The sequence below is a fragment of the Apium graveolens genome, chromosome 6 (genome assembly GCF_009905375.1).
Source record: "Apium graveolens cultivar Ventura chromosome 6, ASM990537v1, whole genome shotgun sequence".
Lineage (NCBI taxonomy): Eukaryota > Viridiplantae > Streptophyta > Magnoliopsida > Apiales > Apiaceae > Apium > Apium graveolens.
Window position 1 is genome coordinate 246,830,693 of NC_133652.1, and position 27,740 is coordinate 246,858,432.

Genomic DNA, 27,740 nt, shown 5'->3' on the forward strand with positions numbered 1-27,740 from the left:
CCTATTTAAATTCTATTTTAAGTGTTGAATTATTATTTTTTCAAAGTTTATCTGATTTTTTTAAATGGCGTTAAAATTATTGGAATTATTATTTTTCTTTTATGCTCTAAATTGAGTGTGTAATGGTTTTTTCACATTTCATAATTGCATTACATTTAACATATAATTATTTCATTCCCCTTGTATTGATAATACATACATAATAATATAGGCCACATCTGCGCGCCAAAAAAATTTGTAAATATTGAGGGTGTACTTTGAATTTCAGTATATGTTTCTGTTGGAATAGTTAAGTGAATTTTGACTGTCAAATCTAATTAACAGCTGCAGTGTTTGCTATGAACACCAACTGTTTGAATTAATTCTCATGTGAACCCTTTGTATTGTGGGTTACTAATCTGATAACCTTTTGTTGTATGTGCATTGTCAAGGATGAATTGTATAAGATTGAAGAATAATGGATGCCACATTTGATCAATGATGGAATTTACTTATCTTCCAAAATCATTACCAGTCATCAACTTCTCGAATATCTTAAAGGGACGTATTTCGAAACCCCGCCTGCTTAAAATTCATGCTAAAATTTTTGTTTTGGGTGCTCATCAAGATAATCTTATAGCTACTCGTCTTATTGGTCACTACCCGTCTCGATTAAGTCTCCCTGTTTTTAGTCACTTGAGGTCACCTAATATATTTCCCTGTAATGCCATTATAAGATCATTAGCTGAAGAGGGTCATTTCTCTTCTGCTTTTTTGATATTTAAAAGATTGAATTTTTGGTCACTTTCGCCTAATGACTTGACCTTTTCTTTTATTTGTAAGGCGTGTTTTCGAGCTAGTGATGTTGTTTATGTTAGACAGGTTCATACCCTTGTTTTGAAATTGGGGTACGGTGATGATTCTTTTGTTTGTAATGGACTTCTTGCTGTTTATGCTAAGGGTTTTAATGATTTGGTGTCTGCTCGTAAGGTTTTCGATGATATGCCTGGTAAGGGTTTGGTTTGTTGCTGGACATCGCTAATTGCCGGGTATGCTAAGTTAGGAAAGTCTGAGGAAGCTCTGCAGCTGTTTTTATTTATGGTTCGGGATAATTTGAGGCCGGATGATGACACCATGGTCAGTGTATTATCTGCATGCTCGAATCTTGACATAGAGAACTGTGAGAAGTGGGCAAATATTCTATCTGAGTTTGAAGGAAATTGCGGTTCCAATGAAATTGGTTTTGATGCGGTGAATACTGTACTTGTTTATTTATTTGGGAAATTGGGAAAGGTTGAAGATTGTAGGCATATATTTAATAAAATTTCTGTGCATGGGAAGGCAAGTGTGATTTCATGGAACGTTATGATAGGTGCATATGTTCAAAATGCAGATGCATTGGAGGCATTGAGTTTGTTTCAGCAGATAGATAATTATAAGAGTTGTCCCAACCATGTGACAATGGTTTCTGTGCTTTCCGCTTGTGCACAAATTGGTGATTTAGAACTTGGTGTCCGGATTCATGATTACATGAAATCTAAAGGATGGAAAGGCTGTCTTGCTTTGAACCGAAACTTAAATACCACATTGATTGATATGTACTGTAAATGTGGGGATCTGAAAAGGGCTAGAGATGTTTTTGGCGGAATGTTCACTAAGGATGTTGTCTCATTCAATGTAATGATCATGGGTCTTGCAATAAATGGCGAAGGACAGGATGCTTTGTTCATGTTCTCCAAAATGCAAGATGTTGGCTTGATCCCCGATGCTGGAACTTTTCTTGGAGTTTTATGTGCATGTAGTCACTCAGGATTTTTAGAAAAAGGACGTCATCTATTTGCAGACATGAGCCAGCAATTTTTTATCTACCCAAAATTGGAGCACTACGCTTGCTATGTGGATCTTCTTTCGCGATCAGGATGCATTCAAGAAGCGCTTGAAGTTGTTATGTCAATGCCATATGAACCTAATGGTTTTGTATGGGGATCTTTACTTGCGGGATGTGTTCTTCACAATAAATTAGAATATGGTGAAATCATCTCCAAAATGCTCATTAGAGCAGATCCTGAAAATTCTGCCGGTTATGTGTTGTTGTCCAATGCATATGCTAGTGATTGTCGATGGGGCGCTGTCTCAGAACTGAGGTGTTTCATGAAAGAAAAGGGTGTGAGAAAACAATCAGGGAATAGTTGGATCAGTATAGAAGGAACTGTCCATGAATTTCTTGCAGGGTCCCCATCACATCCACAAATTGAACAAATTTTTGATATTTTGGACGAATTGTCAATGAAATTGAAGTTAGGTATTACTTAAGGAAATTGTGATGTTTCAAAGATGCATAGCATGTTTTGAAAAAGATAAGCGATGGTGTTGCAATATTTAACGTTTTGCAGATCATACTGGTGAAAATGGAGAATAATAGGCATCAGTAATGGGTAATTTCTTTGCTTCAAGTCTTGAACAATCTGCAGTGAGCATCTTTATTCTTTAGCATATATCCAAGTGTTTCTTCTAGAGATTCTGACTATTGTTTACGCAAGGGCATCTGATATTATGTTATCATCTTTCTATTTCTTCAAGCACATTCTTTAGAGGCTGTGTACTAAAGTGTTTAGCTTTTGCACCATCGTGAACTATAGTGGTACCTTTCGTTTAAGACACAACATCATCGTATGTCCAACCTAACAGCTACTTAACATATTTATGTATATGTCTATTCTTGAATTTTGGTAACTGGTGATGACATTCTATTCTCATTACTTGAGTTTATGCTCTTTCCGCGTTCGTATAGCTCTCTGACTAAAAGGTTCTTGAAATTAAATATTTAAACCTTAATTTTTATATTTTATTGTTTATATTTATGTGCATAGGGTTGTGTACACTTGGAAACCATCTTAGCCTGCAAACAACCTCTAACAATCAAAATTCACTGATTATACGCAAGATTCACCAAATAGGTAAACACGATCCTTAAGAGCTATTGGTTTCATTGCAAACAGGGATTGATCATGAATATATGGCAGTGGATATGTTGAATGGAGGCATCTCAGAGTTGGTTAGATTCTTTTTTCTTTCTGTGTTAAGATTTTATGTTATGATGATATAAAAGTGCAGTTGAAAATGCTTTTTTTTTTGTTTTATTTAGCAAAAAAAAATGCTCCTGTATAATTTTGTCTCTAAGAGTAAGTTACGTGTGGTGGAAGTATAATTAAGATCGGGGACTTGTTAGTAGTATTTAACCATGAATCTTTTCTTGATATATTAAGCATGCTAAGCATGTGTTGTTAATTAGGATTTAGATTTTTATTCAAGTTTGCTCTATAAATTAGAATATAGATTCGCTATGTGGTCATTAAATCATCTTCTCCACTTGCTGAAGAAACTATCTAGTAGTAACCCAAAAAAGTAATGAAGTAGTTGTCATGCCAGATGCACCATCTTAAATTTTTACATTATTCAGCTCTCTCGAGTCTAGACCAATCCAAGCACGGTTTTAGTTGAAGTATTTGGGGGAAATCCACTGCTCTAGTATTTTTATAATCGTAGAAGAGAGCATAAAGTATTGATGGAAATCAACAGATTAATCTCAATTTTCAGTAATGATAAACTCTATTCCCTTTAGGTGAAAGATTACTACAAATTAAAACTTAGGTTCAGTGCATAAAGAAACATTTTCTGCACAACAAAGTGAAAGTTTTTGAGTTCCCACCAACAACCTGCCTTAATCATCTACGATTCTGGTAAGAAGTGGTTTTTTTAGCTGGGACTGAGACATGGAAGAAAGGTGTGTTCTTGTCCCCATCTTGCAGCCATTGATTTTTTGATTCTTTTGCTTCTTACAAGTTTCTTTCTGTTGAAGCCTGGAAGACAGTGTTATTCTCCTTTTTAACCTTATTCTTACTGCTTCCTAAAACAATTTGCATACTATATACGAAGGGATCTCTGTATTCCAGTAAGTCGGACTAGAATTTTTTTTATATTTTTTTGAAGATGTTATTAGTACATTTTTGTTCCATTTGAGAGTTTTTCATTCTGTACTTAAGCCTGTCATTCAGTTGTCCCCTGCTCACGTGTTTCCAGTTGTTTTAGCCTGGTCCACTAAAGCGAGACATTCAAACCTTTTCAATGTTTTAAACTATCTATTGCTGGAGAACTGTTTTCACTTTTCACTTATATCAATTAGAAGGGAGTGATGGAACTTGTCTGAGTTTAAAGCTTAGCAAGTGCATGACGGAAATATCACAGAACTTGACAACTATTTCAATGCTTTCCAATTCTTTTTCTGTCTGTTAACACAGTTTTTCAATATTTGATTTGTATCGTAGTATAGGGGCAGGGCATCTAGCACTAGAAACACCTTTGACACAGCTTGGGCTCTCCTTGATGCTCTTTGGTATTTATAAATAGTGATGTACTGCTCCAAGTGTTTCACAGTTGGACTAGCGAGGAACCAATGATTGTTGACTATTAACTGAATAATCACAAAGTTCTAACTATGATCACACTTTACTGAACGTGGAATACATTGCTATGGCCTATGTGTAATGACTAAAAGTTTGTGCTCTCTGTAGTAGAAGAGCTGTGAGCTTGGATCTAAATATGTTGGTACTTTCCTTTTCATTTTTATTGCAACAGGGGTTTTTTTCCATGTTGGTAGCTGATAACTTTTATTCAGTGCACTCAAAACTCTTCTATTTACAAAATACAGTTTGAACAAAGCTCACTCTTTGAACAATTTCTAGTTTCTTTATATAAGAATCATTCTGATCTCAATCTCTGCATAAAGCTGGTCTTTAGATCCTTCACAACCTTAATATTCAATGATCCAGTGACATACGATTTAAGATTTTTTTTTGGACTTATATTTCTTCAACTAAGCTGCATGTCATTTTTACAGATTCAATACCATATATTAGTATAGTACTCAGTTTTCTGGTTACTGTTTAAGAATTTTAGTTATTTTTTCTTTATTTTCCCTGGTATATCCTTTAAAAGAGAATGTGGTGCCTCAGGATTGATATTTTCTCCTTTAGTACTTTATTCTGTAAAGTAGATGAACTTTGTAATTTGCAACTTGTTCTGTTCTTCTAAAACCTTTAGTTTAGATTTATGAGATTGATTTATATAGACATCTGAGATCTTTTGGGTCAATAGTTTTTTTTTTCTTTTTTGACTGCCTGACTAGAATGTAGAGTACTTAAAGCTCAATCGTATTAGTATGGTGTCCGCACTCGTGGATGGTGACAAAGTACTTGCAGACCATTTTGCCATCGTTATGCTTCGTAATATACTTATCCTTTTATGTGTATCCTGTGATCCCTATCTTCATTTTCTTAGCAGTTCCATATTTGTTCTGAATGATGCTTAACTATGTGCAGTACGCTCAACAATAATTTGCCAAATGAGCTCCAAAAAAGGGAATTACATTATCAGGTATATGCAGTTGCCTTGCTTGTAGTGTAGTGCACAGTACACATTCACAAGTAAGACATTTAGTTCGATTAGCACGTTGGCCTCTGCATCACAGCGATTATTGTTGTCAATTTGAGTATTATTGAGGGATGCTAAATCTTTCCAGGACGGTATGGTTTAGGGATATAACAAACCGGTCTATGCATACTTCCTTTTATTCTGAAGTAGATTGGTGGCAGAATCTAAGTACTACATGTTTGCTTCTCAATATGAGCAACTACCTACAATAAAATCTGTACCATAAGGCAAAACTGCAAAAGAGAAATTTAGACAGGAAATTCAATCTTTTGGACGAATACCACATTGGTATGTTGAAATAGAATATGAAAATCAATAACAATAGGATGCAGAGTGAAGTGATTGGATAACATATATTTTCACCTCCCTGCACATTTGGTGTACCGAGCACAACAATCTACTCACCTCTGTCTCATAGTATCCCTCTTGTACTATATGCTAAATGTTTGAAACTTGACCTTGCATTCTAAATTTTTGTTGCTGATCATTACATAGTGAATTTGTCTATATAGAGAAGTGATCAGTATTTCTGTGAATATATGCTGGTTGTTTTCTGTTTAACTGTGCAAATCTGGCATTGAAGTTTGGATGCTTTTGCTTCCTGCAAGTTGCTTTCTAGTGAATCCTGAAAGACTGTGATATATACTCCATTTCAAGCTTAGTCTAGTGCTTCCTAAAAGAAATCGCTTCTGTATAGGCTGGAATCTTTGTATTCCAATAAGTCGAGCTAGAAATTTTTATTTCTAAAGACGTTATCAGTACTTTTTGGTTCCATTACAGAGCGTTTAATTGTGTCCTTTAGCCTTCTTGGCTTTGTGCACTAATGTGGGATGTCTAAACCTTTCTAATTTGCGTGCTTTTAAATTTCTGCTATTGGAAATTTTTGTTTTCATTTTTCACTTATATCAATTAGAAGGGTCTGATGGTAAAACCTTGTTTCAGTTTGATGCTAAGCAAGTGAATGACGGTAACGTCACAGACGTTGACAACAATTTTTGTGCTTTCCAACTTTATCCTGTCTAGTAACTCCTTTTTTTAAAAAAGTTGATTCATGTCGAAGTATATAGTTGATGATTTCTTTTCCCGTCTGTTACCACCTTTTTTTATAGATTCTGATGCTCTTTACTATATATATACTTTGTTGACAAATGCACTAGAGAGGAAAAAATGTCACGATTAAGCGAATAATCACAATATTTTAACTATAATTAAACTTTGTTGGACGTGGAGACTACATTGCTATATATAAAGAGTAAAGACTAAGAGTTTGGGCTTTCTACATGAGTAAAAAGAGCTGTAAGCGTGGATCTAAATGTTAGTGCTTTATTATTATTTTTGAAGATTTTAGAGCTTTCATTGTATACTTATGCCTGTCAGTCAGTTGTCCCCTGTCCTAGTGTCATAGTTTTCTTTCCTACAGATTATGTTAATAGAGTAAATATATGATTACATTTAAATCGATAAACAAATAAAGCCAATGTTTAACCAGCTTCATTGTAGAAGAGAACTTATTTGTCTGTAATTCATTTTGCTTTTTATGTCAAGTCCTTGTAGATTCTGGTTCTTTCAGTTGCTATGACCTACAAATAGTGTAATAATCTAATTTTAAGTTGGCTTTGAATTTTGATATGGGAAGATTGAGACCGAGACTGCTCATGAATTTTTTTCAGCTGAAAGACAAATTTTATAGAACCAAAATATTTATATATATGCAAGGGGCATACCCCAGGACAAAAGAGTGAAACTCTAAACATAAGTAAGAATAAGGGTAGAAATGACTTGCTGATTCGTTATTGCATTAACAAAAAGTGCACCTCAAATCTGTGTTAAAATCGAACTGCATCAAACGGTCTTTAGTCATGAGTCTTCCCCTAAGCGCCAATCAGAGTAATAAGGAGCAATTCCTTATGGTTAAAGAGTGGTGAATAGCCTCCTGCCAAGGCGGGGATTACAGCAATTACAGCATTCCCAAAATGTTCCAAGAGAGGCTTTCGAATTAGCCAGGGATCATGCCAGAACCGAAACTTATAGTTCTACTCGTTATAAAGAATCGGAAGCATGGTAATTGGAACCCGACTGGTTGATTTGAAGCCATTATATGGTAAAATTAGTCCAAAGAAAGTTGATTACTTTATGTTATACCCAAAAATTAGTATAAATAATATTTAGATTGAGATTGATAAAAATAGTCAAAATTGAGGAAGAAATGCCTAAAATTAAGGAACATATAAGATTAACTTTCCATAAAAAGATAGTAGGCGCGCCCTATGTAATGAAGACGCGCCTTATTAAGAAAGGGGTAGATGGAAAATTGTAGTCGTCCATATAATGGATGGCGCGCCCTTAAAAGAAAGAGAAGGCGCACCCTGTGTCTGTGGAAATAGTAGAGGATTCCTAGAATGGGTCCTTCCAAGAGGCAAAACTTAGGGCGCGCCCTGAGTTGATAAAATGATTTGGGAAGACCTTAACATGATTACTTGGACGGGCTCTGTGAAAGATTCAAGGAAGATGGAGATGATTATTACTTATTTGATGCAGGTATCCTATTGAAGAACTCCTTCATGTAGCATATCTACAGGAACGACGGTGTCCGTGGTCAGGGACCTCCAGGGGTATGCCTGGACTGAAGGCCTCCTCCTGTAGTCAATGGGTGTCCTCATTGGGGATGTGGGGTGAAATATGGTGTGTGCTTTGGGAGCTCTGTCTCTGTAGTCAACGGGTGTCCTCGTTGGGAGACTTCGGAGTATCCTGCACTTTGCACCCAAAAGCTTGGGATCACTTGTCCTGCAATCTGGTAGGGGCTCCTTATCGGGGGACAATGATGCGTCCAACATTTGGGGTGAACCACAGCTATACCTGCATCCGCGGATTAGAGAAACAGCTGGTAGCGGAGGGTTATCCTTGGACAGGGAGATGCCTCATCCGTGAAGTCTCGAAGCCGCGGACGAGCCTTGGGCCTCATCGACGGACATTCCTAAAGCTAGTAGAAGACGGTTTCTAGTGGGTTTTCTACTGGGCCTCGGGATAATAAATCTAAGCCCATTAAGTTTCTTGTTCCCCAAGAACTACGTGGGCTTGATCCCCTATAAATGGGGGTACGTAGCCAAATTGTAAGGGGTCGAAAGCGAGGGCGTAAAGGAGCCACCACTAATCCTAAGCAATCTCAGCCCCCAATAATCACCACCACCAAACACTGTTCATCGGATCTACCGATTACTGTTCACGTTTCCGACGGAGAACCGCCATCACAGATCTTGTTTCCGGCTGCGAACCTCAAACTTTGTTGCTCCCAAATTCCTCCGTCAACAAATTGGCGCTAGAAGGAGGGGCTAATCAAGATCTGCATCTGGGAGGAAGGATGTCTCAATATCGTGATGGAAGTTTTTATGATAGAAGTTCTGAAGAAGATTCTGATCACGGCTATGAACATGAACCCTACGTTCCGCCAATGACTGATCGTCCTACGCCGGACGTTGGGGGACAGCCTCCTGTGCTCATCAGCAACGCCGACTTGTTGGAAAAACTGTATCGCATGGGCGATGCTTTGAATGGTTTCGATTGAAGGTTGAGCACTGTGGAGCGACGCAAGGCCCGGAGGGGTCTTCGCCGCGGCCGTGCAGCTCATGCACCTGGAAAAACACCCATGACTAATAGGGATGCCTCATCCGGCCACGGCCGCACCGGAGGAGGGCGTGTGCCGATAACCCCGCGACGCCTGGACTATTCCAATGACAGGTCCCCAATCATCGAGCTAGTGGAAGAAGATGCTGATGGTCGAGAAATCCTGCGGGCGGACAACCAGGGAGCACCCATCTGCACCGGTCTGGACGTAGTCTCGAGGAACGCCGACAGGCGGAGTTGATGCCGGAGAATCAGCAACGGGGCTTCACAGCTTTGAAAGATCGCTTGGGGATCCGCTTGGGCGATGATGATTTAAGAATGTTGTTACTTGAATGGCAGAAAGAAGCTGATCGTGGAGATGTGACGCCCCATGATACAACGCGTGTGCCCCTGAATTCCCAGGAAAATCGGGAGCGACACCGCGACCCAACGCGTGTGCCCCTGAAGTCCCAGGAAAATCGGGAGCGGCACCGCGATCATGAGAGAGGTCCTCCCCGCAGATCGCTGGATCGATATGGTCGTGGGTATGGAAACGATCGTTGGAGAAGGCCTCAATGGAGGGGAAGAGGTGGAGGCCGAGGTAGATACTTAGAGGGATATCATCGCGATAATTACCACGGTCACCTTGATTTCCGCTGGAATAACTGAGCAGACAGCTATGACTATGTGGAACATGATGATCACAGAGATGTGGAAAACTATGATCGCGGTACGGCTCGAGGCCGCGGCCAGGGTCAAGAAGAAAATCAAGGAAGAAATCAAGGTCGGAATCCCGAAATAATTGTGATACCCGAAGACGCCCAGAACACGAACCGGCAGCAAGCCCCTCTAGGGGGTATCAAGTGGAGGTACCTCCATTACAACCCCAAGGTCCGCAGTCTCAAATGCAGCCAATTCCAGGCGTGGTAACTTTCAATGTGAGAGATCTAAGAAGGCTACTTAACCACCTGGAAGGCAGAGTGACGACCACAGCTGAAATCCCTTCCCCATTCTCGGTGGCGGTAAGAGAGGCACAGTTGCCGACCGGGTATCGCAACACTACTAGCGATCTCCGTTTCCACGGAAACTCGGATCCGGTGGTATTCCTGGGTCGTTTCAATATAGAGATGGATGTGTACCAAGTCCCGGACTTGGCTCGATGCCGTCTCTTGGAGGCAACCTTTAGAGAAAGTGCCCAGTAGTGGTTTCAAAAGCTCGGGCCAGGAGTGATCACTTCCTGGGATCAGATGAAAACTCTGTTCTTAACCAAGTTCCAAGCCGCGGTAAGATACGCGCCCTCTGTCACAACTCTTGCCAATGTTAGGCAAAGGGAAAATGAAAGCTTGAAATTGTACTTCAAAAGGTTCAACGCTGAATCTACCAGTGTGAGGGGAGCGTCAGACGAAGCCCTGAAAAGCTTCTTGATTGCAGGATTAAGGGTTGGCTCGGATTTTTGGAAGCACTTACAAGGGAAAGACCCGGCTACTCTAGCAGATGTCTTTGCTTTGGCAGAATCATTCAAAGCTATAGAACAATCTCTGGCAGAGGTGCAACCGACTTCACAGGCGAGTTAGAGAAACAAAGCAAGGAAGAGAGATAGGTCTCCAAGCCCAAGGTACAGAAGGAGTAGTCGAAGCCCAGACCGGGTGAATACCGCAAGCACGAGGAGGGGATGGATCCCTCCCTCAAATAATGATTACAGAACAAGCCGGTACACGCCTTTGGTCGCATCTATCGAGCATATCTTCGAAGTAAACAAAAATAGAGGGCTGTTTAGAAAACCTGAAGCTTTATCATCATGGCAAAGCAAAGACAAGAAAAAGTATTGCGAATACCATGAGTCACTCATGAGTGTCGACACTTAAAAGATGAAATCGAAGCGCTTATCAAGGAAGGATCCCTCGGTGAATGGGTAGTCAAGAAAGTAAGGAAGCACAAGGATGACAGAGCAAAGGAAGAAGAAAGGCGAGCCCCGCGCGGGTCAAACAATGATACTCTGGAGGAAAATAAATTCGTCAGGGATGGAAGCATCCGAACAATCTACGGGGGAGATCCCGGGATGGAATGTAGTAACCGAGCCTTGGCAAGATACGCTAGGGAAGCTCGATTCAGGCCTTTCACGGACATTCATAGGGTGGAAACTCTACCGCCCAAAGTGTTTAAAGGCGAGTCCATGGATATTACCTTTAGAGAAGCAGATGCCCGATGGGTACATCACCCCCACAATTATGCACTGGTTATTTCCATCCAGATCGGAACCAAAAATGTTCATAGAGCCTTCGTGGATAATGAAAGCTCGGCAAATATCCTCTACTATAGCACCTTCAAGAAGATGGGACTACCTGATCAGGATATGTCGGGGAAGACTCGTGGGTCTATGGCTTTTCTGGCGCAGGAGTTAGAGTCATGGGATCGATTCGGCTGCCATGTACTTTGGGGGAAAGCCCATTGTCGGTAACAAAGATGCTTGAATTTAAGGTCCTGAATCAGGAATCGTCCCACAACGTGTTGCTGGGACGACCTTCCGAGTCCACTATTATGTTGAGCAAGAAGATGAGCATCCCTCCGGGATGCCCCCAACAATGTTATACTTGGAAGACACAATCAGAATTGAGATGTTGGAAGAAGAGGAGACATTAGACACCATAGTCCAAACATATTTCAACGGGGAACGGTTAGAAGGAAGATTCGATGTCTTACAAAGCCTCGAACATGATGAGTGTGAGGTAGATGTCCTTAAGGAGCGCCCTTATCCGCAAAACATACCAAGGAAGTTGATGCCCCTGCTATGCAGGGCGCGCCTTCTAAATAAGCCGACGCTCCCCATACAGGGGATGCCCCTTCTCTACAAGACAATGAAATCCATGATTCACCTGACCTAGATCCCCGGATACCAATGCCGACGGAGAAGATGGGGCCAGCGGAAGATACAATTGTAATCCCTGTCGATGAAAAAGATCCGAGTAAAGTTTTGAGAATAGGATCTCAGTTGGCACCAAGGTTGAAGGAGGGTCTTTCAATATTTCTCTTGGCGAACCTTGATGTATTTGCATGGAGCCATTCTGATATGGTAGGAATTGATCCAGAGGTAATGTGCCACCAATTAAATATCGACCCCAAGCATAAAGGGGTTCGACAAAAACGCAGGGCCGTAAGCGGAGAGAGAGCTATAGCCCTAGCAGAGGAAGTAGAAAGACTCTTGGACGTCGGACTAATTCGAGAATCCTTCTACCCAGAGTGGCTAGCAAACCCGATGTTGGTAAAAAAGCCCAACGGTAAATGGAGAACATGCGTGGACTTCACCGATCTGAATAAGGCGTTCCTGAAATATAGTTTTCCCCTACCAAGAATCGATCAGTTGGTCGACGCCACGGCAGGACATGCCTTGCTCAGCTTCATGGACGCATACTCCGGGTATAACCAAATCCTTATGTATGAGCCTGACCAGGAGCACACCTCTTATATTACCGATATAGGGCTTTATTGCTATATCGGAATGCCATTTGGTCTGATCAATGCCGGTGCCACTTATCAAAGATTGGTAAACAAAATGTTCAAGAAGCAGATTGGAAAGACGATGGAAGTATATGTGGATGATATGCTCGTAAAGTCCAAAAGGGCGGAAGACCACATCGCCGACTTAGCTGAAATGTTCCATATTCTGTGACAATATAAGATGAAGTTAAACCCGCAGAAGTGTGTGTTCGGTGTGGAGTTAGGGAAATTCTTGGGATTCATGGTCAACCACCGGGGGATTGAGACTAACCCGGTAAAAATCAAAGCTCTGCTAGACATGAAATTTCCCACCAGCGTCAAACAAGTACAGAGCCTGACAGGAAGGATTGCGGCCCTAAATCGATTTGTCTCAAAGTCATCAGATAGGTGCAAAGAATTCTTCAAGGCAATCAAAGGAAGGGGGAAGGATTTTCTGTGGACCCCTGAGTGTGAAGAGGCTTTTCTGAAAATTAAAGAGCAGTTGGGAAATCCTCCGATGTTGGCCAAGCCAGAAGACGGAGAAACATTGATTCTTTACTTGGCGGTGTCTGAATACTCCGTCAGCGCGGTGTTGGTAAAGGAAGAAGTAAGCCAGCAGTGGCCCGTATACTATGTGAGCAAAAGGTTGTTGGATGCGGAAACCAGGTATACCAACATGGAAAAACTGGTGTACGCTCTCATTTTTGCGGCACGAAAGTTAAGACCATACTTTCAGGCTCACCGAATAGAAGTTCGCACCGCTTATCCGCTTCGGCATATTCTACATAAACCTGAATCGTCAGGGAGAATGTTAAAATGGGCAGTAGAGCTAGGATAATTCGATTTGGAGTATTGTCTTCGCACTGCAATTAAGGGACAAGTGTTGGCTTATTTCATACTTGAGTTCGATGCAGAAGTTGATGACAAGGCCATAGTGTTGGCGGAACCTACCTCGCAAGGAAGTTCTCATGATGAAAAAAGGCAGGAACTACCACACCCTTGGTGGATATTACATGTCGAGGGGGCCGTGAGCAACAATGGATCAGGTGTCGGGATTGTCCTGGTCACTCTGGAAGGGCACCGCTTGATGAGTGCTATCCATTTTAAATTCTATGCTACTAACAATGATGTTGAGTATGAAGCATTGATCAACGGTCTGAAACTAGCTCTGGAGGTGGGGGCCATGAATCTGATAGTCCGGAGCGATTCCGAATTAGTTGTGAACCAGGTCAACGGAGGTTTCCATGCCCGGGGACCTCGGACAGAGTTATATATGAGATGTGCACAACGCCTATTGAATTTTTTTTAAGTACCAGGCTAGAAAGTGTCCCGCGGGAAGAAAATAGTATTTCGGATGCTTTGGCCAAGATGGGGTCACAGATGGACAGCGTCCAACTTGGACAAATCCCTTTGGGAATCCAAGAAATCCCAAGTATTCCGGAGGTGGAGGTGTTTCAGATGCAAGAAGTCCCACGAGAAAGCTGGATGACCCTCATTCATAACTATATTCAGACATGAGCTGTACCAGAAGACAAACTACAGGCTCGACGCCTTTGGTACCAGGCTGTAAAGTATGTCAAATATGACGGGGTATTATACAAGAGATGATTTAACCAGCCACTGTTACGTTGTGTGGATATAGAAGAAGGAAATTATATTCTCAGAGAGGTGCACGAAGGGATTTGTGGCAATCACTCGGGGGTGGTTCCTAGGCATTAAAAGTACTCAGACAAGGATACTACTGGCCAATTATGAGAGAAGATGCCTTCAATTTTGTCCGGGCTTGTGACCGTTGCCAGCGATTTGCCAACTATTCCAACGCCCCGGCATCCACCCTTACCTCATTGGCGAGTCCTTGGCATTTTGCCATGTGGCGAATTGATCTCATTGGAGAATTGCCCAAAGCAAAGGGGGGTGTGAAATACGCCGTGGTGGCTGTGGACTACTTTACCAAATGGGCAGAGGCTATGCCGCTAGCCACGATCACGGCAAAGAAGATAAGGGATTTTGTTTTTAATTCCATAGTATGCAGGTTCGGTATCCCCTACAAACTCATCTCGGATAATGGGAAGCAGTTTGATAGTAAAGAGTTAAGGAAGCTCTGTGAGGACTTGAAAATCAAAAAGGACTTTGCCGCAGTTTATCAACCGCAGAGTAATGGTCAGACGGAGGCTATAAACAAAATCATAAAACATATCTTGAAGGAAAAGTTAGAAGAGAAAAAAGGAGATTGGCCAGAGGAGATGCCCATGGTCCTTTGGTCTTATAATACGACCCCTAGATCGACCAGAGGAGAGACTCCCTTTCTGCTAACTTATGGGTATGAGGCCATGGTTCCCGTGGAGGTAGGAGCCGGATCCCTCCGGAGAGACGTGTTTGTTGAGGAAGATGCAGAAGTTAACCAGAGGCTTCACTTGGATTTGTTAGACGAAGCCCGAACGAACTCTCAATTAAAGCTTGCTGCATATCAGCAGAGAATCGCAAGGTATTTCAACAAAAAGGTAAAAGTCGTGTCGTTCAAGGTTGGAGATCTTGTGTTGTGAAAGGTTATGCCTAACACTAAGATAGCTCAGCACGGGGTGCTTGGAGCTAATTGGGAAGGACCGTACAAGGTTAAATCTATACTCTGGAAGGGAACCTATCGCTTGGAAGATCTGGATGGTAAACTTATTCCTCGAGCGTGGAATGCGAAACATCTACGGAAGTATTATCAGTAGGGTGTGACTGTGTCCCCCTTATTTTCTTATTTGATTCTTATGTAATAGACTAGTAGCAAATAAATTCCTCCTAGCCTAGGGGGTAGTACATGTGACTGCGAACCTTGGAACTAGCAGAAGGAAGAAAATTTTCAAATAATTTTCCCATAGAGCATAGTAGCCATGGGACTGGTGTAATTTATGCACTAGAGCGCATTATATCAATAAAAGGGAAAAGTTACTTCAAATTGCTTTGTCTGCTTAACATAAAAATTTCATTGAAAAACACCAGAGGCGCGCCCTAAGTTGAGGCGCGCCCTATCGAATAACTGTTGTTTTATAACATAGTATGCATTTGGCTAGCCAAATGAGCTAATGTAAGAGTCCTGCATTTTAAGGCGCGCCCTTGGACTGACACTTGAGTAAAATATCGCAAAGGTATTACTGATAGGAAACATTACGTGTTATTTACAAAAGAAATAAGGCGCGCTCTCATTGCTAAAATGTTACGAGAAAGGAGTCTATAAATCTTAATGATATGGGGACAACTTTGAGATCACATAAATAGAAAAACACCCATAAATGTGCTAATAAATATTCCCTAAATATCAAAGGGCGCGCCCTATAGTAACATAAGTCATGACGAACTAACTGCAAATTCATGGAAACATGATATAAAGGCGTACCATCATGGAAGTATGAGTCATGATTTTGAAAACATAAAGTGGCCAAGAAAAAATTGAAGTGCCTTAACAAATTTTGTGCATACTGAAAAGGATAAAATCATATTAAGCCATACGAAATGTCATGATGCAAAGGTAAAAAAGTAGCAAGAAATAAGTCATACAATTTTGCACAGCATCAAAAGAGGGCTGGCTCCTCAAAAGTATTTTAGTACGGATGCAGAATTAAAATAAATCAGGACGCGCCCTGAGACTAGTCTGTTGGAGGAATAGCTTGAAGAGGAACAGTGGGATCAGCTTCTGGCGCGTCCTTAAAAGGTTCCTCACTTAGCGCGCCCTCATCTCCTTCCTCTAATCCAAGCTCTACCCTCCTCGCCTTGATCTCATCAGCATGCTCCCTCTTGAATTCTACCATCTCAGCAACCTTTTCCTCTCCAAACTTCTCAAAAGTGTAGTCAGGATCATTGGCCACGAAACCAATCCTGTAGAAGTGGAAACCATTTGCAAATACTTCATCAGTCATTTCCCTTTTCTCATCAGGCCAGCCCATTTTCTGCTGCTCCTCCAAATACTCAATCGTCAAGTTGGCTGCACCAAGCTCAATGTGGAGAGAGGTAGCCTTTTTGTTGGCAATCTCTAGCTGAGAAGTAAGATTGGCCATATCATCCTTGAGAAAGGAGATTTCAGAGTCCTTGGCCTTGATAGCCTTAGCATGCAAAAAGTCCTTGTCTTTGAGGGTGTTCCTCGGAATGTTATTGTCACCCTGTAGCCTCTCTAGGCGCGCCCCCTCTTCAAGAAGCTTGTCCACCACTCGGGTGGAGTGGATGAACAATTGGCAAGATGCCTTTATAGAGGCACGAGCGGCATCTCCCAAGTCCATGGCTTGCCACTGTTCCACTTCTTCATCTGAAACGTGAAGGGAACCCATGGGGCCAAGAGCGTTCAAAGCAGCAGATGAGCCAGAAGGCGCGCCCTCTGCTCTATGTCTCTTAGGCGCGCCCTGTTTATCTGTAAGGTCGATCACGGGCCTTTTCAAGATAGGGGTTGTTTGAGGAATAGGAGTTGGAGTGGGGACGGATGCCCTTGCTGCAGGAGCATCTTTCTTCGGCTTAGGCTTGGGTTTGTCACCAGGGCGCGCCCCAAAGGATTTGGGGATTCTTGGAGGAGCCATTTCTGCATAAAACATAGAACATGTTAATTGAACGTGACAGTTAGGTGTGTTGAACAGAGCAATAAATAAAGGTAATTGATAAAGATAACATTGATAAACATGTATAAAGTGCTACGCCTAAAGTGAAAGGGCGCGCCCTAAGGGGCGGAAAGGTTAACCACATGGACAAGAATTTATATCTAGTAGCTAACACAAAAGCTAACAAAAAAAAAATCTAGGACGCGCCAACTATAGAAGGGCGCGCCTTTAGACTCTGCAATTGTTGAACCTGGAGGATCTTGGCCTTGAAAAGAGCTGTCTTCTGCTTCTTCTTCTTCTTCTTCTTCTTCTTCTTCTTCAGCCTCTTCTTCACTATCTAGGTCAATGACGCGGGAAACAGGAGAACCTTTCCTAAATTTTACATATTTACACTTCGCTCCTACTTGGTCAGAAAGGATTCCTACTCGCATCAAATTGGTCCGGGTAACTAAGGTTTTTAAGTTCCACCTGTCAGCAGCCACTCTAAGATGGGCTTCAGCTCGTTTCTTGGGCACGCCCTTAAGTGGTTTTGCCACTGGTCTATCTGAAAAAGTATAAAGATGTGAAAAGGAAGAAAGAACATAGGAATAATATAAGGAAAAGAAAGAAAGGGCACGCCCTTACTTGGTGACTTGTTAAATCTTATCCTTAATCTGAGAACATCATACAAGTAAAAGAAGTTTTCCTTCCAGCCTTTTTCATGGCTAATCTTTCTAGAGGAGAAACCTTTCTTATTATGTTGCTTGTCTACAACCAAGTAGTAGTATCCGTGGCCAGATTTTCTCAGGTTAAATAAATAACTAACTTCAGCCATTGAAGGTTGAGGAAAACCCAGGTCTGTGTAGAGAATGAACAGGGCCAGAATAAATTTGTAACTATTGGGAGAGAGTTGGAGTGGAGCCACGTCATAGAGTTCTATCACTTCCCTAAGATAGGGATGTAAGGGCGCGCCTATACCCAAAGATACCAGCTTGGGGCTGGTTACCATCCTAGGGATTTTGAAGTTCCTCCCGTAATTGAAGATATGGGGCCGCATCATGCTTAAAGGGTGTGCCCATATGCCCTCCATATCATAGAACTCCATGAGCTATCCTAATTGCTCTTCTGAACAAGCTGAGGACAGGCCCATGCAGAAAAGCTTCCCATGCTCCTTCTTGAAACGTTTCTTCATAGCTTAATTGCATGGCTCTAATTCTTCCCAATCAAAGTCTAATTCGGTGTCAGAAACTTCACAGTGGCGGAAGGGAATTGGAGAAGGTTCAGGAGAGGTAGAAAACTGGAAGGAGTCCTCATCAAAGAAATTTTCTTCATCACGGAGTGGTGATACATTTACTTCAGGCGCGCCCTCAGAAGTAGGAGAAGTAGGCGCGCCCTGTGTTTGTTGAGGAGATAGACTTGGAGAAACAGCCCTGTAGGAAACTTTGGAAGGACCAGCACCTACGTTGACACCCCTCTCAATACCCCTATACATGTCAGCATTCAAACTCTCGAACCAGTCATCATCGTCCAGTTCTATCCTAATTGGGGCTGGGGATCTATCCTTTTGGACCAGCTTCTGCTTTCCATGTCTACGAGATAAAGGAATGTTGTCCGTGGAAGAACTGTCTGAAGAGTCTGCCATCAAGATACCCTTTTTGGAGTCTTGAACAAGGCGCGCCACCCGGTTTAGAAATTCAGGGGTATGGTGAGCGTTTGGAGGCTGAGGATCGAAGTAAGTGTTTGGAGGCGAATAGATTCCCAAATTTATAAAGAAATCCTTGAAAGGGTGAAAGGGAGAGGACGCACCCTCGTCTTCCAGCTATCAAGAAAACCAAAAGAAAGATTGAAGGCGCAGTCCCAGTTCAGAAATTAGGAAGAAGGAAAATTAAGAACAGTGAAAGGAGGGTGTTGAAAAGATATCGTGCTCTAATAAAAGGGATGGGATTAAAATTATCCTATCATAAAAGACGAGCCGTCTCATGAGAAGGCGCGCCATAAATAAAATCCTAGTCTATTCTTAAGGATGTGTTTAACTACGAACAGGCGCACCCTGTTATGGTCATGTGCAGATTATAAGAAGTTAAAGATATGGCGCGTCCTAAGTTGCTGGTGGATTCTAAAGGCACAGATGGTCATGTGCAGATTGTAAGTAACGATTGAAATTCTCAAAAACACAAATTTAAAAGTTAGACCCAATGATTTTGGATCTAAAACAACAAAATTCGAAATTACACATATACATACACCGATACATACATCATTTTATGTATATTATCAAGAACAGAAATAGGAAGTGAAAAGGTAACATGACATGCAATGTGATTTACTTAACGAAATTCAGAAATACAAGAAGCTTTTCGTACCTTTTCAAATGGAGAAGAAGTTGACTGGAAAAGATTGGGAGAGTGGTAACAGAGAAGGCTGATTCTGGAAAAACAATACCGCTGGAACCTTTGGGTAGAAAGAGAAAGTGAAAAAAGGGGGAGAGTAAAAGTAAAAGAAAATGACTGATTGTGACTAGTATTTATAGTAAAAAGATGACAGCTGTCAAATCAGTCACATCAATCGCGAATCCCTAATAATCAGGAGAACTGTTTCTAAACCGTTTGAACTTCTGGGACGCGCCCTCCTGAAGGCGCGCCTTATTTGGTTATCATGGCATCATTAAAATTTTAAGGAAAAATTGGGAACAGGGTGTGCCTCTGTAAGATGTATTGGAAGATTTGTTTATACAAATTTTGATAAAGGTGAAGAAAAATTTCAATCCCATTTTCAATAGCATATGGAATTTGGGGGTAGTTGTTATGCCCAAAAATTGGTATAAACAATATTCAGATTGAGATTGATAAAAATAGTCAAAATTGAGGAAGGAATGCCTAAAATTAAGGAACATATAAGATTAACTTTCCATAAAAAGATAGTAGGCGCGCCCTATGTAATGAAGACGCGCCTTATTGAGAAAGGGGTAGATGGGAAATTATAGTCGTCCATATAATGGACGGCGCGCCCTTAAAAGAAAGAGAAGGCGCGCCCTGTGTCTGTAGAAATGGTAGAGGGTTCCTAGAATGGGTCCTTCCAAAAGGCAAAACTTAGGGTGCGCCCTGAGTTGATAAAATAATTTGGGAAGACCTTAACATGATTACTTGGACGGGCTCTGTGGAAGATTCAAGGAAGATGGAGATGATTATTACTAACTTATTTGATGCAGGTATCCTATTGAAGAACTCCTTCCTGTAGCATATCTACAGGAAAGGCGGTGTCCGTGGTCAGAGACCTCCAGGGGTATGCCTGGACTGAAGGCCTCCTCCTGTAGTCAATGGGTGTCCTCATTGGGGATGTGGGGTGAAATCTGGTGTGTGCTTTGGGAGCTCTGTCTCTGTAGTCAACGGGTGTCCTCGTTGGGAGACTTCGGAGTATCCTACACTTTGCACCCAAAAGCTTGGGATCACTTGTCCTGCAATCTGGTAGGGGCTCCTTATCGGGGGACAAGGATGCATCCAACATTTGGGGTGAACCACGGCTATACCTGCGTCTGCGGATTAGAGAAACAGCTGGTAGCGGAGGGTTATCCTTGGCCAGGGAGATGCCTCATCCGTGAAGTCTCGAAGCCACGGACGAGCCTTGGGCCTTTGTGGTTGGGCCTCATCGGCAGACATTCCTAAAGCTAGTAGAAGACGGTTGCCTCGGGATAAGAAATCTAAGCCCATTAGGTTTCTTATTCCCCAAGAACTACGTGGGCTTGATCCCCTATAAATAGGGGTACGTAGGCAAATTGTAAGGGGTCAGAAGCGAGAGCGTAAAGGCGGCACCACTAACCCTAAGCAATCTCAGCCCCCAATAATCACCACCACCAAACACTGTTCATCTTTTCCGACAAATACTGTTCATCGGATCCACCGATTACTGTTCACGTTTCCGACGGAGAACCGCCATCACAGATCTTGTTTCCGGCTGCGAACCTCAAACTTTGTTGCTCCCAAATTCCCCCGTCAACACTTTACAAGGGTCTGCATTATCTTCTATGTGCATTGAATAATAAGAATTATGTTAGTTTTTTTCATGTATAAAGATAATATTGATATTTCACTTTGTGATTCTTTGGATGCTATAGAAATTATTTCAATTGCAAGTTGCATCAGCAGTTACAATTTCAGTAGCCTTTATGGAAGCTCCGGGGGCTGTATTCAAAAATTTCTGCCAAAACTATAAGATTTAATTCTGTTTGCTGAGTGGTGAATGAAATATGTTGATAAACTAAAAAATTGATCATGTTGTGGACCACAAAACATTAGATATGTTGGTGCAAACATGCCTATAACCGTGTTAATTTGTGTACATGTCTGCATGCTGGTGAGTTTGGCCATATACATGGTGGTTAATCCAAATTTATGAAGTTTGCACATGTGCTAAATTCAGTTGGACTCTGTGTTTTTGTAATTTGTAAAACTGAATCAACATCTCAACGTTGCAGCCCCAGAGGATACTTCCGTGTTCCTTGTTTCACTACTTTATAGTTTTGGTCCATTGCTTGGTGGAAGTCTTCTGTCTGCTTTTGCTTATACTTTCGGGTTTCAGCTCACACTTCTTGTTGGGATTTATTTTAATCTAAACATATATGTGTTTTATTTGTTTTGTGTTTGAATAAACCAACAGCTAAGTGTACGTTGGATTAGGAACTGGTCTTTAGGAAGTTGAGTGTGTTTAGGAGTGTAGTTGATGATGGACAGAAAAACCAGGGAATGTTCTCCTGGTTTGTAGGTTTCTAGTTCTCAATAGTTATATATGTAATCGTTTCTTTATGCAATAAAAGAGAAGAGAAGTTTTCCATTGCAGATAATTAAACTGTATTGTTTCTGCACTTTCACTTTAAAACCAACATCTGGTATCAGAGCAAAGATCATACGAGAAATTTGAGAGATGGAGACGAGTAAAAGCAAAGAGAGTTCTTTCAGTCTAAGCTGTCCAATGCTGAAAAAATCAAATCACACTGTGTGGGCTCAAAATATGAAAGTATTTATGCAAGCATATGGGGTGTGGGATGCAATTGAACCTAAAGATCCTAAGGCTGCACCTGAGGAGAAGATGGACAAACGGGCAATGGCTCTAATCTATCAGGGAATTCCAGATGACGTACTCTTGGCACTTGCAGAGAAAAAGACATCTAAACAAGCCTGGGAGGCGATCAAAACTTTATACCAGGGGTCGGATAAGGTGAAGCAAGCAAAAGCACAGACCCTCAGATCGGAGTTTGAGGCAATAAAGATGAAAGAATCTGAGCAAATAGAGGATTTCTGCATGAGACTCAATGGGCTGGTAACGAACATCCGGGCATTGGGAGAACAAATTGGTGAAGGACAAGTAGTGAAGAAACTATTGAGAGCTGTTCCAACCAAGTTCCTGCAAATTGCTTCAGCCATTGAACAATTTGGGAACTTGGATTCTATGTCAGTAGAAGAGGTGGTTGGATCGCTTCGGGCTCATGAAGAACGATTACAAGGTTCAACAGACAGTGGCGAGGGACATGTTCTAATGTTAACTGAGGAGGAATGGCAGAAGAAAGAGAATGGTGACAAGAAGCTCTTGTTGACGAGAGAAGAATGGCTGAATCGGCCTGGTAAAGGTAGTTCTTCAGGAGGTGGAAGGGACTATCATGTGCGAGATAATCGCATTGTGCGAGATAGAAGCCAAGTGAAGTGCTTTAACTGTGGTGGCTACGGACATTTCGCAGCAGAATGCCGTAAACCAGTGAGATCAAGACAACAAAGGGGCGAGGTAAACCTGACTCAGACAAATGACAACGAGCCTGCATTGCTCATGGCTATGTGTGATAACAGCATACTAGCTTTCACTGAGGAGAAGGGCGTAACCCACAGTAAAGAGGTGGAGGAAAACACATGGTACCTCGACAACGGGGCTAGCAATCACATGACAGGACATAGAGAAAAATTCGAAAATTTGGACAGAACGGTGAAAGGCGAGGTGAAATTTGGAGATGGATCATTGGTGAAAATTGAAGGAAAGGGGTCAATTCGAATTGTGTGCAAGAATGGTGAAACAAGAATTTTACAGGGGGTATATTTTATTCCCACACTTCAGAGTAACATCATAAGCCTTGGACAACTTTCAGAAGAAGGAAATAGAGTGGTTATAGACGGTGAAAATTTGTGGGTCTATGATAGTTGTGGGAGAATGTTGATGCAGGTTAAGCGATCTGGAAATCGATTATACAAAATTCACATTGAAGAGGCACAGCAGCAGTGTTTATTGACAAAGGATGCAAAAGAAGCATGGTTGTGGCATCAACGGCTCGGACACGTAAATTTTCATGCCATGCAATTAATGTCAAAGAATCGAATGGCATATGGGATGCCCGTTATCAGAAAACCAGAGGAACATTGTCATGGCTGCATTATGTCGAAGCAGACGCGTAAGTCTTTTCCCTCAAAATCTGATTTTTCTGCTTTAAGTGCTTTAGAATTGATTCATATGGATCTATGCGGCCCTATTACTCCTGCTACACCAGCGGGTAATCGCTATTTTATGTTAGTTGTTGATGACTTTACAAGGATGATGTGGGTATATATGCTTAAAACAAAAGATGAGGCCTTAAGTAAATTCAAAACGTTCAAACTAGCAGTTGAAAATGGGACAACACGGAGCATAAAAGTCTTGAGAACTGATCGAGGAGGGGAATTTTGCTCGAGAAAATTTCAGAATTTTTGTGAAGGACAGGGTATAACCAGGCACTATACGGCGCCCTATACACCTCAACAAAATGGTGTTGTAGAGCGCCGTAATCGAACAGTGGTGGCCATGGCCAGGAGTCTCTTGTCTGAACGAAAGATGCCATCGTATTATTGGGGAGAAGCGGTGCGTCATGCAGTCCATATTCTGAATAAATTACCCACACGTTCAATGTCTACCATCACCCCACATGAGGCATGGTACAATCGAAAACCAAGTGTCGAGAATCTGAAAGTTTTTGGATGTACTGCTTATATGAAGATTCCCATTACCCACACAACGAAACTTGATGCTAGAAGTAAATTAGTGATTCACCTTAGTCGCGAGCCTGGCACCAAGGCATACCGTCTTTATGATCCCGTCTCACGGAGTGTGCATATCAGTCGAGATGTAGTTTTCAATGAGCATGACAGTTGGGACTGGGCATCAGACATGACTGCAACAACTCAGACATTCGTCCTGGATGGTTTTGCAGCAGAAACAGGAGACGAGCCCTTAGAAACTGCTATGACTGAGCCACCAACGCAAGCCACACCAGTCCAAGAAACTAGTATGAGAGATAATGCAGACATAAGAGATACATATGATGACAGCACAACGCCACGACGATTTCGTCCCCTCCGTGATATTTACAGTACCACGACTGCCATCGAGCTCGAGGAAGAACTTCTGTTGATGGGAATTGATGAACCCGTTTGTTTTGAACAAGCAGTCAAGGAACATGTGTGGAAGGATGCCATGGACAAGGAAATCAGTTCCCTTAAAAAAAATAACACCTGGAAACTCACCAACTTACCAGCGGGACATAAAGCAATCGATCTGAAGTGGATTTTTAAATTAAAGAAGGATCAAAATGGGGAAGTGACAAAGCATAAAGCTCGGTTGGTAGCAAAGGGTTATGTTCAGAAACAAGGAGTCGATTTTGATGAAGTGTTTGCCCCGGTCACTCGATTGGAAACCGTTCGGTTATTATTGGCATTAGCAGCTAAAAACGCTTGGGAAGTTCACCATCTCGATGTTAAATCTGCTTTTCTAAATGGTGTACTCTTAGAAGAAGTTTATGTCTCTCAACCCAAAGGTTATGTGAAGCAAGGTTCCGAGCATCAGGTGTATCGCCTTCTGAAAGCTCTTTACGGTTTACGTCAAGCACCTAGGGCATGGTACTCTAGATTAAATCAGTGTTTAATGCATTTGGGTTTTACAAAGTGCCCATTTGAGCATGCCGTTTACACTAAACGTACTGGTCAAGACTGTTTGCTTGTTGGTGTTTATGTGGATGACTTGATCATTACGGGCTCAAAATTGTCAGACATTGTCAAATTCAAGGGGGAGATGAGTCGTGAATTCGACATGTCTGACCTTGGCAAGTTGTCTTATTATCTAGGACTGGAGGTCTTTCAAGGTCCTGATTTCATCGAGATTAAGCAATCGAGTTATGCCATGAAAGTACTGGAACGAGCAGGAATGGGAGACTGTAACTCTGTTAAGTATCCGATGGAGCACAAGTTGCAGTTGTATGCAGACGAAACAGGTAGTCCAGTAAACTCAACCTATTACAAGAGTATAGTGGGTGGTTTACGCTACTTAGTCCATACACGACCAGACATAGCGTATGTTGTGGGAATGGTTAGTCGGTATATGGAACGACCCACGGAATTACACCTAAATGCAGTAAAACGTATTTGTCGTTATGTAAAGGGAACTCTGACATACGGGCTGGTTTATACAAAAGGGCGAGGGAATTATATTCTGTCAGGATTCTCAGATAGTGATCTAGCTGGAAGCTTGGACGATAGGAAGAGCACGGGTGGTATGGCATTTTACTTGGATGAAAATTTGATCACTTGGGTCTCACAAAAGCAAAGGTGTGTTGCTCTGTCGTCTTGTGAGGCGGAGTTTATGGTAGCCACTGCTGCAGCATGTCAAGCCGTGTGGTTGCAACGAGTCCTTAGTCACATTACTGATGTCAAAACAGGTCCAGTTGTGTTGTACATCGACAATAGATCTGCTGTAGACTTGGCACGCAATCCTGTTTTCCACGGAAGGAACAAACATATTGATCTGAGATACCATTTCATTCGTAATTGTGTTGAGCAGGGTTTGGTTATTATTAAGCATATTAACACGAATGAGCAAAGGGCCGATATTCTGACCAAGGCATTGGCTGCAGCAAAATTCGAAAAGATGCGGAGTCTGCTTGGAGTCAGGAAACTTGAAGATGTTTAGATTAAGGGGGAGTATGTTGGGATTTATTTTAATCTAAACATATATGTGTTTTATTTGTTTTGTGTTTGAATAAACCAACAGCTAAGTATACGTTGGATTAGGAACTGGTCTTTAGGAAGTTGAGTGTGTTTAGGAGTGTAGTTGATGATGGACAGAAAAACCAGGGAATGTTCTCCTGGTTTGTAGGTTTCTAGTTCTCAATAGTTATATATGTAATCGTTTCTTTATGCAATAAAAGAGAAGAGAAGTTTTTCATTGCAGATAATTAAACTGTATTGTTTCTGCACTTTCACTTTAAAACCAACACTTCTTACTGGGTTGGCTTCTGGCATTGCCATCGTCCTTGGTGCATTGAGACCATTGCAGGCAGTTACGTCTGTCAACCATAATGAGATTTTTCCTCTTATATTCCTCCCTGACCTTGGGTCTGCGTTTGTCCATGTTTCATGTTTCATGTTTCAGTTTATCAAAACTCACAATCGACAAAGGGTCATCAGCAAATACTTAATCTGCTGCAGCGGGATTTGCGGTTGTACCCTGAATCTACATGCAATGTGTCAGCGCCTAACGATTACCGTCTTGGTGGACACATGGTCCTGCCTGTTTCTTTTATTGTATAATGAAGCCCTTCTGCCAGAGTTACTTGTGTAATCAAGAAGGAGAGATAGAAATCGTTTATGACGCTTGATGGTTGGATTAATATACAACTAGTTTTTATATAAATGGAGAAAGTGAAAGTGAGGAACATCCAAAATCAGGCATGTCTAAAGCCTTTTCCATTCACATATCTTGTTATGTACTAGATAACATTTCCCTTTAATTCTGTACAAGATGGATACAAAATACAGAAATACTAATATATAATGAATCATCTATCTATCTATCTATCTATCTATGTATCACTGTGGTTGTTGCATCTTCCATGGATGACACTGGAGATTGGGGCAAGGCTGGAGCCATTTAGTTTTGCAGTCTCCTCCCTTGTCATCGCAACATTTGCAAACCATCCCCAGTGTTCCAAAGAGTTTAGAGTATCCTCCTCCTCCTCTTGCTCTTGTATCAACATCCACATTTGTTTGAGTGGATACAAAATGAGAATCTTCTTCCGTGTGGTGTTTAGATTGGAGTAAAGATGAAGAAGATAGTTGCCTAGCTTGTGTACTACTTGTTAAAACCATACTTACTAACAACAACAACATACAACACCTCAAAGTATCCATGTATTATTCTCTCCAGGATTTAATTGAATCTGTGCGACTGTCTCTCTCTCTCTCTCTATATAAGGATCAGATAGGTCCGGGTGTAGCCAAAAGGATTGCTGATTTATTAAGGAGGCTAGTAAACCACGTAGTGTTTCAATTATTAACATGACAATAATAAGAGAAATGCTAGAGTCTGTGAAACGGTTCTCTAAATTGTTCTCAAATTTTGAAGTGTAAGATTCTCGTATATGGTAACTTTTTTGATAATTGAGATGCAATATCATACATATATGTCACTATAAATTAAAACGTGACAAATATCACATTATATCATTCAAGAAAATTATGATAATGAATTCGGGTACCTAGCAATGCTGTAATAATAATGTTGCCAGTATATAAAATCAAAGTTTCGCTAATGGTTTCCTTATCTTAATATTTATTACTTTCAAGTCTAGAAGACAATGAAAGGGGCCAT

The 27,740-nt window shown here is 41.4% G+C and overlaps 1 protein-coding gene across 3 annotated transcripts; it reads left to right on the plus strand.

Annotated features, from left to right (window-relative positions):
- On the plus strand, nt 1–27,401 carry LOC141668719 (putative pentatricopeptide repeat-containing protein At3g08820). 3 transcript variants are annotated; one of them, XM_074475707.1, is made up of 4 exons: nt 1–2,414; nt 2,979–3,034; nt 5,358–5,412; nt 26,523–27,401. In XM_074475707.1, exon 1 carries the CDS (start codon nt 478–480, stop codon nt 2,290–2,292), a length of 1,815 nt encoding a protein of 604 aa, XP_074331808.1. In that variant the 5' UTR covers nt 1–477; the 3' UTR covers nt 2,293–2,414; nt 2,979–3,034; nt 5,358–5,412; nt 26,523–27,401. The 3 variants fall into 3 exon arrangements, with proteins under 3 accessions (XP_074331808.1, XP_074331807.1, XP_074331806.1); XM_074475706.1 differs by lacking the exon at nt 26,523–27,401 and adding an exon at nt 21,562–21,677; XM_074475705.1 differs by lacking the exons at nt 5,358–5,412; nt 26,523–27,401 and having other exon boundaries at nt 2,979–3,213.
- Nucleotides 27,402–27,740: the final 339 nt, after the last annotated feature.

Coding starts and splice junctions, on each gene's coding strand:
- LOC141668719 (XM_074475707.1), top strand. CDS start 478: ATGATGGAATTTACTTATCTTCCAAAATCATTACCAGTCATCAACTTC.